General features: G+C 40.8%; 3 protein-coding genes across 3 annotated transcripts; all 3 read left to right on the top strand.

Annotated features, from left to right (window-relative positions):
* The first annotated feature begins 653 nt into the window (after nt 1–653).
* BCR41DRAFT_345564 (hypothetical protein) lies at nt 654–4,034 on the top strand. Its single transcript, XM_022022744.1, has 3 exons — nt 654–1,087; nt 1,913–2,553; nt 2,686–4,034. The coding sequence occupies exons 1-3, from the start codon at nt 866–868 to the stop codon at nt 3,980–3,982; spliced, it is 2,160 nt and encodes a 719-aa protein (XP_021885295.1). The 5' UTR covers nt 654–865; the 3' UTR covers nt 3,983–4,034.
* An 821-nt stretch (nt 4,035–4,855) lies between these two features.
* Nucleotides 4,856–7,171, top strand: BCR41DRAFT_367209 (acyltransferase-domain-containing protein; the record flags this gene model as incomplete). The annotated part of the gene is made up of 5 exons (XM_022026282.1): nt 4,856–5,443; nt 5,772–5,881; nt 6,251; nt 6,363–6,551; nt 6,680–7,171. The coding sequence occupies 5 exons, from the start codon at nt 4,856–4,858 to the stop codon at nt 7,169–7,171; spliced, it is 1,380 nt and encodes a 459-aa protein (XP_021885294.1).
* A 787-nt stretch (nt 7,172–7,958) lies between these two features.
* On the top strand, nt 7,959–11,839 carry BCR41DRAFT_383363 (hypothetical protein). Its single transcript, XM_022027453.1, has 5 exons — nt 7,959–8,295; nt 8,404–8,478; nt 8,614–8,811; nt 8,922–10,770; nt 10,881–11,839. The coding sequence occupies exons 1-5, from the start codon at nt 8,160–8,162 to the stop codon at nt 11,782–11,784; spliced, it is 3,162 nt and encodes a 1,053-aa protein (XP_021885293.1). The 5' UTR covers nt 7,959–8,159; the 3' UTR covers nt 11,785–11,839.
* The last annotated feature ends 1,068 nt before the right edge of the window (nt 11,840–12,907 follow it).

Genomic DNA, 12,907 nt, shown 5'->3' with positions numbered 1-12,907 from the left:
TCTAATACTTTAATACTTGCCAAGAAAGGATGACCAAGATGTAATACATTTGTTCATACAAATGTTAGGGGAAAAGAAACTAATAGGGGCGATGTGGATTCCAAAATAGTTTATCCACGTTAATTTGAGCAAATTACAGGTTTTTTTTCTTTTTTTAATAGACAACAATTGGCATGGATTGAAATGTTTTGATATTTTTTAATTGTCACTTTGCTTCATCACAAAGCTTTATTGATTGTGAAAGTCCTTTCATTTACTGTCTTCCCTCTTGCCTCCCCCTCCCCAAAAAAAAAAGCGTAATTCACATGGAGTTTTAGATCTAAAATCAAGGCTGATAGTTTTTTCCCAAGCTGAGTTCTGAATCTTGGCGTTCAAGAATACTGCATGTCGTCTAATTGGAGTGATTATCGTGTAGGAGCACTATTGGACATGCAGACTGCACATAGAAATGTATTTGAAAGACTTGGGCTTAGAGTTCACGGGCTGCCAAGGGACGTGGCTTAACAGATTGACAATTGTGTTACATGAGCTTGTCAGACAAATGGTCCGAAAGAAGGGCACCTTGGATGGGTCCAAAACAGCGTTGAGCAGGGTACATGTACATGTATAAAGCAATCAGGCCATGAACACCTTTCTTCTCTTTTCGTGTATAGACTGACTGTTCTTTCATTATCCTTCACTCAAGTTTATAACTCCGTCCTTTTTTATAATTCTTGTTTTATTTAATAGAGCATAAACTAAAATTTTCACTTTAAACATTTTTATTTCCCATTCATTCATCTCTTCTTTTCTTCTTTTTTTTACATTCACTTTCATTCATTCATCTATTCACAACAAACACTCCCTCTCTAACCCAGCCATCACCATGTCGGACGCAGTGATCGACACTCTCGACATCGCCATCTTGGGTGCAGTGCTTGTGGGCTCTGGCATCTATTGGTTCAAGGATAAGCTGATGGGATCAGGTTCCTCAAAGCCTCTGTCAAAACAACCCCTTGTGCCATTACAAAAGCCCAATGCCCCTGCTCTCAAGATTAACAAAGTCGTAAAGAAGACTCGAGACTTTGTTGAAAAGATGAAAGAAACGGCAAGTGAACTCTTTTTTTTTTTTGTGTGTGTGTGTGTGTGTGTGTGTGTGTGTGTGTGTGTGTGTGTGTGTGTGTCAATGTATGAAAAGGTGTTGCAAGTGAGAAAGATGAAAGTGGTGTGATCGAGGGTTTTATTGCACACATCTGTTTTTTTTTATTCGCACGAGATTCATCAAATAGAACAGAACAGAGTAGAACAGAACAGATGTTCTTTTTTTTTTCTGTATTGGGAGGATCGAATGGTGTCTGACTTTAAGACAAGATCAGTCTCATCAGCCTCATATTCGATTTCTTTCTATTTTCTATTTCCATACATTTACAACTTATGTATTTTTAATGGCCCCACTCTCGACAACGTTTCATTGCAATATTGAAAATCTATTCACAGTAGAAGCTTCAAATATAGAAGAGGAACGAGGGAAGGAAGTACATTTGGAGATAGGGTGAGAAAGTAATAATAGAATACAGTAAAGAGAGTAGAGAAAAGAATCCTCCCTCCACCCGATGCAGCCGTACCGGCCGATCCGAGAAAAAAAAATTAGACAAAAAAAAAAAGAGAGAACTCTTTTCTTGAGACAGGGGAAAATAAAAGGTTTTTAAAGGTTGTTGGTGGTACATTTGGCAAGCCGATCACTTGTGTTTTCTTGTGCCTGTCCTGCATGCATTCCTGAAAACATTGTGCATGTTCACATCCAAGCCACATCGCCATCCATTCATCAGCTGCAATATGCGCCTGATCTCACATCATTTTTATGTTTTATGTGGCAAGCAAAAGGCTAACCTGCATTTTTGTTCTTTTATCAACTTAATTTTACATATTATAGGACAAGACCGTTATCTTTTTTTATGGATCACAAACTGGAACTGCCGAAGATTATGCTTCTCGCTTGGCTAAGGAAGGAACTCAACGCTATAACCTCAAGACCATGACTGCTGACTTGGAAGACTATGATATGAACCTGTTGGATACCCTGCCCTCTGATCATCTTGCTGTATTTGTTCTTGCTACTTATGGTGAAGGTGAACCTACTGATAACGCTGTTGAATTTTGGGAGCATTTGGTCGCTGGCGAGGATGTTCCCGAGTTCTCGATTGGTAACTATGATGATGATGAGAAGCCTCTTACCAACTTGCACTTTGTTATCTTTGGACTCGGTAACAAGACCTATGAACACTACAACACTGTCGGCAGACGTGTTGATGAGAAACTTCGGAAACTCGGTGCTACCCGCATTGGTGAGCGTGGAGAGGGCGATGATGATGGCTCATTAGAGGAGGACTTCTTGAGCTGGAAGGATGACATGTGGAAGGCCGTCTGTGACTTTATGGGCATCGATTTCTTGGCTGGCAACTCTGGACCTCGTCAGGCTACTTACAAGATTCAAGAATACACTAATGAAGAGGCTGCTGGCCTAACAAAGATTTACTATGGTGAACATCAAGAACCCAAGCTTATGCTCGGCTCGTAAGTTCAACTGAAAATGAATCTTTATTCAGGGAGAGATATGTTCTTTTGGTTAGTATTGATATTGATCGTCTATTATTGTTTTTATTATTGCTTTTTATTCTCTCTATGACATGGAATGTCACTGCATAGTCGTCCTACCTATGACGCCAAGAATCCTTACGCTGCACCTATCGCCGTCTCTCGTGAATTGTTTTCTGCTACTGCTGACCGTCACTGCTTGCACATGGAGATCGACATTTCTGGGTCTGGCATCACCTACCAGACTGGTGATCACATTGCTGTCTGGCCCATTAATGCTGAGCTAGAAGTCGAGAAGTTGGCAAGGATCCTGGGTTTGACCAACAAGCTTGATACCGTCATTACTGTTTCTAATGTTGATCCTGCCTCTACCAAGCTGCCCTTCCCTGTCCCTACAACCTATCGTGCTATTCTTCGCAACTATATCGATATCACTGCTCCCCCTTCGCGTGCCTTCATTGGTCAATTGACGCCTTTTGCCCCAAATGAGGAATCAAGCAAGACTTTTGCTCTCTGGGGTTCTGATAAAGAGGCCTTCCGTATCAACGTTGCTGACGCCCGTCGCAGCCTGGGCGCTGTTTTGGAGAAAATTCTAGGACCTGGTCAGACTATTGAAATTCCTTTTGATTTGGTGATTGAATCAGTCCCACGTCTTCAGGCTCGTTACTATTCGATTTCATCATCACCCAAGGCTCATCCTACGACAATTCACTTGACTGCAGTTGTTTTGGATTATAAGCCTATTGTCGCACCTGAAGAGACTGTCTATGGTTTAGCTACAAACTTTTTGCACAATTGTCACGCACATATCAACAAGAGTGGTGCTATTGAACCAAAGTATGAAATCTCTGGACCTCAAGGATCGCATCTGATTGGTGAGAGTGGTGTCAAGGTTCTTGTCCATGTCCGTCACTCCAACTTCAAGTTGCCCCGTAATGCTTCGCTGCCTGTAGTCATGGTCGGTCCCGGTACAGGAGTCGCACCCTTCCGAGGTTTTATTCAGGATCGTGCACAGGATGTGAAGAATGGTAAAACAGTTGGTCCCACAGTTTTGTTCTTTGGATGCCGTCGTGAGGATGAAGATTATATGTACAAGGATGAATGGCCCGAGCTGATGAAGGATATTGAAGGAGCCCAGATAATCACGGCTTTGTCGCGTCAACCAGGCTTGCCCAAGGTCTATGTCCAACAGAAGATGGAAGAACATAAGGAACTTGTCTGGGATTTGATCCACAACAAGGGAGGCTACTTCTATGTCTGTGGAGATGCCAAGAACATGGCTCGTGAAGTGAACCAAAAGTTGATCAACATTGCTATGGAATGCGGTGAGATGACGGAAGAGAAGGCTACAACCTATGTCAAGGAGTTACGTGCACGTGGTCGCTACGAGGAGGATGTCTGGTCATAAAGTCAATGCATAATATATCCTCTATAGCATATGTGTCCTGTTTTCTCTCTCTTTTTTTTTTTTTTTTTTCCTTTATCTTGACATAGATTGATTCACAAATCTTTTTATTTTTATATTTTATTTCCATTACAATAAACTGTTGATATTTTTTTTCTGTTCAATTCATTGTACTCAGAAAAGAGACTTTGTTTTAGCGATTGTATTCTCAAAGATTACATTGACTTGCAAATAGTACAAAACGGAAGTGCAAGTGCCAAAGTAGTCAAACAGGGCTAGACAGATCCTAAGGAATAAGCATGTGAGAGAGTGAACGAGTATTAAAGGTCAGACCTTTGTAACCCCTGAGAAGTGAAGTGAAGACGTGAAAATAGTACATTGCTTTCTAAAGGAAAAAAAAAAAAAAAAAAAAAAAAAAAACTCCTATTAGAATCAACATGAGCCTAAAATGTTAATGACAATACATTGATGGAAATGGGCAAATGCATTTACATCTGAGAGTCAAGAGGACAACGGTTTTGCTTTCCAGACCATTCGCCCATATACCCCTCAATAATTTACCTGTAGACTGTGAAGGTACAACAGCCAAGACCAACTGTTCCAGCCACAACAGAAGCGACGATAACTCTTCTTTCTTTCCTTCTTCTTCTTCTTCTTCTTCTTCTGCTAAATCATTCTTTTTTCTTTTTTCACTCTTTGGATTCTTCATAGCTTGATAATTACTAGTGAGACTGTAATATCAAGATCACCATCAGTGCGGACATGACCGTTTCAAAACTAGGTCCATCTTCGGGGGAAGCGGCAGCAACAGCAGTGGCAGAAACAGCAGGATTTGGCAATGACCTTACAAAAAAAAAGATATCCGATTTCGATGATATGACAACCAGCCACGGCATTAGTAGCAGCATTAAGACCCCCACTTCAACAACAACGACTACTTCTAGAACGACATCGTCAAAGACCAGCGACAGCTCTAATGTTGAGGGTGATAAGAAAGGCACACTTAGCGAATGGGCAGAAGATGATGCGATCAAGAAACCTATTCGCAAGTTGGGGCCCAAGATGAATCCCGTTTATAAAACGGTCCGAGCGTTTGTATGGGCTACATATTTCGTTCTGGGTGCTACATTGATTTCAATGACCCAGGTGATGGCTATACCGTTGTCTATCTTGGCTCCTGGAGTGTACCGTCGTCATATGAAGAGAACGACGGTGTATTTTGGAGCATTGATGCTGAAGATGAATGAGTTATTTGCTCCGTCAGATATTATCTTGACAGGAGATGAGAGTATCCGAGAAATTGTGAAGGTCTACCAGGGTAAACGAATTCATCATCATCAACATCAAAAGAGCACCAGCGATTGTAACGGGAATGAAAACAAAGACGACGGCAATGAAAAGTATCATCCGGACGAAACTCTTTTGGATCTACCCGATCGTCTTATCTTTGTCGCGAACCATCAGGTACTTCAAAAAAAAAAAAAAAAAGAAAGGACACATGCACATGCATCTTCAACAAACAAGCGATATTTTTTTTTTTTTTTTTTTTTTTTTTTTTTTTCAATTGGGGGAATGGGAATGTTGATTGATTAAAATCATTAATTCAAGGTTATTGTCAAAGCGCAAAAATCTTCTCTCCTGAAGTGCTCAAGTGACCTTGGACGAAGGAGAGAAAGGCGCAAAAGCACATTCAACATGCATATCAAGCCTTCCTTTTCTTTTTTTTTTTTTTTTTTTTTTTTTTTTTTCTTTTGAACTAACAGAAAAACGATGGGGTTTGGGTTTGGATTAGATTTATTCGGATTGGATCTACCTCTGGTGCTTTGCTCATCTTGCGAAGAAGGACAGGGGAATCAAGATTATTCTTCGTGGTGACTTGACCTGGATTCCGGTCTTTGGCTGGTAAGTTTTTTTTTTTTTTTTTTTTTTTTCTTCTAACCCAACCTTAATAAAGACTCACATGCAATGAAAAAAAAAAAAAAAAAAAAAAATTACGGGGTGTCAAAATCACATCCTTTGGCAAACGTTTTTTTTTTTTTTTTTTTTTTGGGGAATGCCAAGAGCAAACAGATGCATTGATGCCTGGCAATTTGACACGATTCATTAAGAACAGTGACACGAAACTAAACGTTTTATTTTATTCTACTTTATTTTCACTTTACCATGCCTCGGTGTTCATTCATCCTTGGAATCTATTCCTCTGTATTCCGGTTTCTTACTCTGGGCTCCCGGACTTCTTGGCGTTCTGGGAATGTTTTTTTTTTCTCAAAGGGTAAGTGCATTTTAGAGATCGTTGTCTGTTGATCGTTTACACTATATCTTGTCATGCTAAGAATACACAGCTAATCCACTAAATACACTAATAACTTAATTTTTAAAATAGGGTATGCGTTTCTTTGATTTCATTTTCTTGAAACGTAACGACTGGGCACATGACAAGAAGGCAATTGAAAGTAACTTGGAGCGTCTTCGTAAGGATGATCCTCTTTGGCTCCTTGTCTACCCTGAAGGAACCGTTGTTTCAAGGGGAACACGTAAGCGCTCAAGCGCATTTGCACAGAAAGCTGGTCTGGTAAGTATTATATCCTTACGAGTAATAAAAAAAAAAAAAAAAAAAAAAAAGGCGGCAGCTTAGGTTGGAATGGTCTAATGATGATTTCATTTCCTTTTTCTTTTTTTTTTTTTTTTTTTTTTTTGTAGAAAGATCACCGTCATGTTTTGTTACCCCGTACGAGCGGAATGTTTGTGTGCCTCAACAAGTTGCGTGGATCAGTGGAGTACGTTTACGACGCGGCTGTAGGCTATTCAGGAGTCCACTATGGCGAAATTCCTCAAGAATTGTATCCACTGCCAGGATTGTATGTTGACAAGGCTCAACCCCGTGAGATTAATATCCACCTTCGTCGATTTGCGGTCAAAGACATTCCAGAGAGCGAGCCAGAGTTTGTAGAGTGGTTACGAGCAAGATGGCAAGAAAAGGATGATTTGATGGAGAAGTTCTATACGACTGGAAAGTTCCCATCTCAATTGACAGCTGAGGATATTGGCATTAACAGCAAGGAAGATCAGAAAGGGCAGAGTATCAGGATTCCGCTCAAGACAAATGCGGGGTACTCGTTGCCTACATTGATTGTGCTTGCGCTACCTGTTCTTGCGCTTGTAATCCGCTATGTGCTTCAGCACACGTCATGAACCATGGGGTTCTGGTTCTTCAATATCTATCCGGATGTTTCGCGGTTCAGATATGTATATTTTCCTTTTTGTATGTCTCCGTGATATTTAAAACATCAATATTCAACTACAATATCAACCTGAATTAAAAAAAAAATATATAGGACGAACATTTTTGTGTCTGTGAAGAAATAGCTTCCTCCCTTCTCTCTTTCAAAGACATGTAGACCCTCTTTCGCATTAGCAGCGAAGGAAATGGAAAACAAATGTCTGGATCTGTTTTTTTTTTTTTTTTTTTTTTTTTTTTTTTTAAAGTTGGGCTAACATGTGCAAAAAAAAAAAAAAAGAAAAAGAAAAAGAAAAAGCTCAGCAAGGCGTATTGATAAACAAGTTGAAAAGGAAGCAAAAAAAAAACGTGAAAAGTCTTTGTCCTCAAGAGAGCAAACATGGAAAGAATGAAGATGATTGTGGAAAATTACTTTTATTGAGTCCTTTGTCATCATGAGCTGTTTACACTGGCGAAATTATTTAATGACACAAGATTGTCCATCATCATTCACTGCGTTCAGTCTTCAATATTGTCCATGAATGTTTGATACTGCACAGATCCATAGCTTAGCAGGCATGATGTGATAGTAAAAATGAAGAGTGGAGTAATGTCCACCTCCTTGTATTGGAGACATCTGGATAAAGGTCTGTGATACATGGGAAGAGAAGAGAAGGGAAGAGGCGGAGCATTATCCCATGCTCGGAGAGATCAGCCCAATTGCATTTGGACTTTCTCTTCTCTCACTTCTTTTTCTTTTTACTTTTTCTTCATCTCTTTGTTGCTCACTTCATTCTTTTCACTCATTCATTCATTCATTCATTCATTCATTCATTTCGTTTATTCATTCTTTTTATTCATTCATTCATTCATTCATTCATTCATTCTGCCTTGCATTCTTAATCACACACGCTTTTATTAATATTAACCTATCCTGACAATAACAACAAAAGAAAAAAAACAATGGCTCTGACAAAAGTAGGCCCTGAACAAGTGCATGGTGACACCGCCCCCTCCACTCCTGCAACAACAGCATGCACAGACTCCCCTCCATCCACCAACAAGAAAGATGTTCCTGCGACTCCACAAGAACAACAACGTAATTAATTAAAAAGGAGAAGAGTCGATTTGGGCTTTTTTTTTTTTTTTTTTTTTTTTTTTGCCATTCTTTACTAATAATTGATCTTCTTGCAAAAATCTTTTTCAGCTGCCCACCATGTCATGTTTGTTGTGCATGGCATGGGACGTCAACTGGAAGAGTATGGAAATTACGAACGTAACGGTATGTGAAAAAAAGCTGTCGGGAAAATGGTCTTTCCGGGTGGAAGGGAGACTTTTTTTCTTCAGTTGCACATGCTTTCTCTTCCAAGATCTAATCTCAATGATACTACATTTGATCTATTGACTCCTTTTTTAGTTGGACATCTCGTGGAAAACACAAAAGCAGTTCTACAAAGCGTTTTCCATGAGGTTGAGACAAATGTTCATATCATTCCTATTGAATGGCATGCTAAAATACATTCCTTGGTGGACGATCGCATGGCCTTGGCCTCACTTAAGACCGTGCCTAAGGTCCGTATGGTTATGAATGACTACTTGGCGGACATCCTCTACTGTAAGCAGATTGTAGTTTATAGTCGGTATCGCGTTGGGAATTCATAATGACATGTACTACACTTTGCTCTTTTTTCTTACACCATTCCATTATTCCATAATACTAAATAGACTTTAACAACCACTTTGGAGGAATTATGGTTCAAATGATCGTTGATGAGCTGAACGAGGCATACGATACATTTGTAGAAAAACATCCAGATTTCAATGGCAAGATTTCAGTCTTTGCACTATCCCTCGGTGGCATTGCTATGTTCGATATCCTGACGTGTCAGGATGATGACAATGAAGAGGAGGCAGAAAAGGAGGACCTTGCAGGCGATAATAACAAAGATGATGACACTAATCAAAAGACAGTGCGCAGTGAATCAGCTGACACAACAATAACAAGAACTAAGATGCAGCATGGCCAAGAAGAAAGTACATCCATAGAATCCTCTTCCTCGCCCCAAAATACGGCAGTGCCAGGTAAAGGAACATCATCTCCAGCACCAGTAGCAACAAGTGCAACTGAACAGAGTAAAGGAACCCAGAAATCCCAATTCGGCCAAAAATGCAAGAAGAGTAATAAGGGTGATAATGTCAAAATCAGGAAACAGGACGAGCCTAAATTCCTCAGGAAGATTCCAAAACTCAAATTTAGACCCCATTACCTCTTCACAGTGGGGTCACCCCTAGGTGCTGTGTTGGTGATGCGGAACCTTGATTGGGAGACATTCCATCCACCGGACGATATTATCCATCACAATCTTTTCCACCCATTTGATCCTTTGGGTTATAGGATTGAGCCTTTGATCGATCCAATTTTTGCCAAGGTCCCAGCAGTTTTGATGAATTCTTATAGTAGCTCTCAAGGGGCCTTGTTTTCATTGCCCTCATTACCATCGTTACTACTTCCAGGGTCTATTTCTTCATTCTGGGAGAACAAGGTGCCCACGTTGCCAAGACCATCTATCCCAACGTTATCGAGTCTTTCTCAAATGACCATGTCATTAAAAGCAGGGCGTTGGCTAGCTGGAAATGTGAACACGAATACGAACAGTAGCAATGGCAGCAATAGTAACAACCATAACAACAGTGGAGAAAACACGGCTGTAGAAGATGAAGAAGATGATGAGGACGGGCCTGCTGCTACTAGAAATGATGATGAAGTTGAGCAGCGTACTGGTGAAGAAGTACAGGCTATTTCGTTTTCATCCTCTTCAGGTCCCTCAGGGAATGAGCACAATATAAAAGAAGACCCTATGATTATGGATGGCGATGCCTCTTGCACTGAATACATAGCCGCAGCCACTGTGGCAACGTGTTTAGCGCCAAGAGAAACAGGAGAGACATCAACATCAACAAGCTCTCCAGCGGATATTGATACAACCACTGGATCACCATCGCCAGCAACATTATCAGCCAAACAACGACCAACCTTGGGTCCTCGTCGAGTTAGCAGCCGAGTTGATGGACAGCACTCACGTGAGCATGAGCAAAGGGTAATGGCCGACGCTGCAGAAGAAGACATGAGGAATGTGCTGTCCGGCAACAGCAACAGCAGTAGCATTGACGAGTCCGTTGAGGATGATTGCACACCATCATTAATGGATATGGAATATTATTTAGGAACGGAGAGAGGTGCAACAGTCCAGGAGAAGGCTCAAGGTGTTGGCGCAAAGTCAAATGTTGTTCAGGAACCCATGGTTCAATCAATTTCGTCTGCACAAGGCCGGACAAAGAATAAAGAAGATGAGGACCACCAACAGCCACATGCTGATACGTTCCCACAGGAGATTGAGAACGTAGAGGCGGCTAAACAGCAAGAGCAAAAGAAAGACAGGACAGTCCATGTAGAAGGAAAGGCTACTAAACTACCATATCGAATTGATTATGTCTTACAAGAGTCAACTGCGGACCAATATACGAATGAGTATCTTTTGGGGATGCGAAGCCATTTCCGATACTGGGGTAACAGGTAATGGCCAATACTTTTTTTTATTATTTTTATATTTTTTCTGAGCAATGTCATTAACAACCCCTTTTTCATTTCTTTTGAACGCGTCTTGGATAAATGAAAATTTTTAGGGATGTGGCATACCACATCCTCAGAACCATGCTTCAGCCTGTAAAGAATCTTGGCTCAGAGGACGAAGTCCTAGATCTCAAACTGACCACTCCTGTGTCATCAACCTCAGCTGCAAATACTAAGGGAGGAGTAGAAGTCAAAACCAGGCTCCCTGCTGCTACAGCCCGTTCACGAAGTGAATCTTCAGCATCAACTATGATGAATGCAACAACAGCGACAGAGGCAGCAGCAGCAGTATCATCGTCATTGTCATCAACATCTGGCGCGACAACAGTAGTACCAGCAAGACAGCGGGCCAAAAAGAAGCATCATCGGAAATCATTCACGTTCTCGTTCTTTGGGGGTTATGACCATTCTTCCTCCTCTGACGACGACGACGACGACGAGCGCAAGCGCACTGACAACCAAGAGGAGCAGCAGCGAAGGAGACGAAGGCAGCAGCAAGAAGAAACAGATCAGAATATGGCCATGATGGACGAGGAAAATCAGTTATTTGGATATCGATACCCAAGAACGGAGACGGATATGGACATGGACATGGACATGAGTATCGGTAGTGACGGCAAGGACAACAGCAATAACAGCAGTGCTGATACATACCAACGTACTTCAAGCTCTGCTAGGCCAAGGCTAGTGTCAAAGACTTACAGCGTCGAACCGTCGGAAGACGTGTCGATGGCCAGTATTAATCGAGGAAGTAAGAGGCGAATGAGCTCTTTGACCAGAAATAGGAGGAGTATAGATAGTAAGGAGTTTGAAGCTGTGGTTGAGACTGAGAACAAGGCCGAAACTAAAGCCGGGGTTGCAGAAAAGGCTGTTGGCGTACAAGGATGGATCCCAGCGCCAGTGGTGCCTGAATTAGCCCGACCAGCTAAGCTGCATCATCGCTCCTCGCGTGTTTGAGGAGGACCAGTAAAAATATAGGATTAAAAATAAAAAAAAAGTCTAAATTCGACACACCCTGAATCATATTTCAGTAAAAAAGCATTCATCCATACGCGGTGAATTTCCTGGCTCCTTTCTCCATAGGGATATACACATGCTTGATAAATGTCACTCTTTCCTTTGTCCTCACCACAGATTGCCGAAAAATAAAAAAATAACCCGACTTGCGCATGCATAATCCTGCGTGAAAAGCAATGAAAATAAAAAGACCGTTAGGTCATGATTGAGTTGTTCTTGTGACAGAAGGATTGAACACATCATCTTTTTTTTTTTTTTTTTTTTTTTTTTTTGGTCCTCCTACATGCAGGAGCCGACCCATCCTGCGAGAATAGTGAATGCTCGTTGCTCATGTGCCAAACAGAAAGAAAAAAGGTGATAAGGCTCACATTATGCTTGCGAGGAGATTGCGCACACGCCTTTTTTTTTATTTTACGTTTTGTACCCATCGACAAACGAGAGGGAAACCTCCAATAAAGTGTACAGAATTCAGATGTAACAATTATCCCATACTGACTTGGCTACTCGAGAAAATAAAGGCAGAAAAGCTACCATTACTTCTTTTTTTTTTTTTTTTTCCATACTTTCTCTATGAATCAGTCACTTTGGCCATTTATCTTGTAAGCTTCATGCAAAAAAATGAACGTCGTAATATGGTCCCTAATCGCGTTTTCCTTGGCATCCTTTTTTTGTGCTCATTTCCTTTTTTTTTTGAATGGCTCCATTGGCATCAATGTATCAATGCATTGATGCATTTGCATGATACATAAAAAAAGAGCTCACGTTGGATGGTTGAGCGTGGTTTTGACATTTTCGGTTAGTCCTGCCCAAAAAAACCAAAAGACGTGTACAATGTACATTTGTTCACCATTTGTGAGAGCAGCACTGACCTTCGATAAACGTTTCTTACTTTATCCTTCCTTTTTCCTTTCTCCTCCAGAGAACAATCACGATAATAATAAACTATAAACTGCCCACCTCCTCCACTTGTCAATTACTACCCACGTCCATATTTTCCAACTCTCAACAGCCAATAACACCATTTTTCTTTTTTCTTTTTTTTTTATTTTTTTTTTTTTTTTTC

The sequence above is a fragment of the Lobosporangium transversale genome (genome assembly GCF_002105155.1).
Source record: "Lobosporangium transversale strain NRRL 3116 chromosome Unknown BCR41scaffold_3, whole genome shotgun sequence".
NCBI lineage: Eukaryota > Fungi > Mortierellomycota > Mortierellomycetes > Mortierellales > Mortierellaceae > Lobosporangium > Lobosporangium transversale.
This window is presented reverse-complemented; position numbering and strand designations above follow the sequence as displayed.

Bases quoted from the DNA above. Each gene is read 5' to 3' on its own strand.
- BCR41DRAFT_383363 (XM_022027453.1), top strand. From the start codon at position 8,160: ATGGCTCTGACAAAAGTAGGCCCTGAACAAGTGCATGGTGACACCGCC. The intron at 8,296-8,403 runs GTAATTAATTAA...AATCTTTTTCAG, and splicing joins GACTCCACAAGAACAACAAC to CTGCCCACCATGTCATGTTT. The intron at 8,479-8,613 runs GTATGTGAAAAA...CTCCTTTTTTAG, and splicing joins TGGAAATTACGAACGTAACG to TTGGACATCTCGTGGAAAAC.
- BCR41DRAFT_345564 (XM_022022744.1), top strand. From the start codon at position 866: ATGTCGGACGCAGTGATCGACACTCTCGACATCGCCATCTTGGGTGCA. The intron at 1,088-1,912 runs GCAAGTGAACTC...TACATATTATAG, and splicing joins TTGAAAAGATGAAAGAAACG to GACAAGACCGTTATCTTTTT. The intron at 2,554-2,685 runs GTAAGTTCAACT...GTCACTGCATAG, and splicing joins CCCAAGCTTATGCTCGGCTC to TCGTCCTACCTATGACGCCA.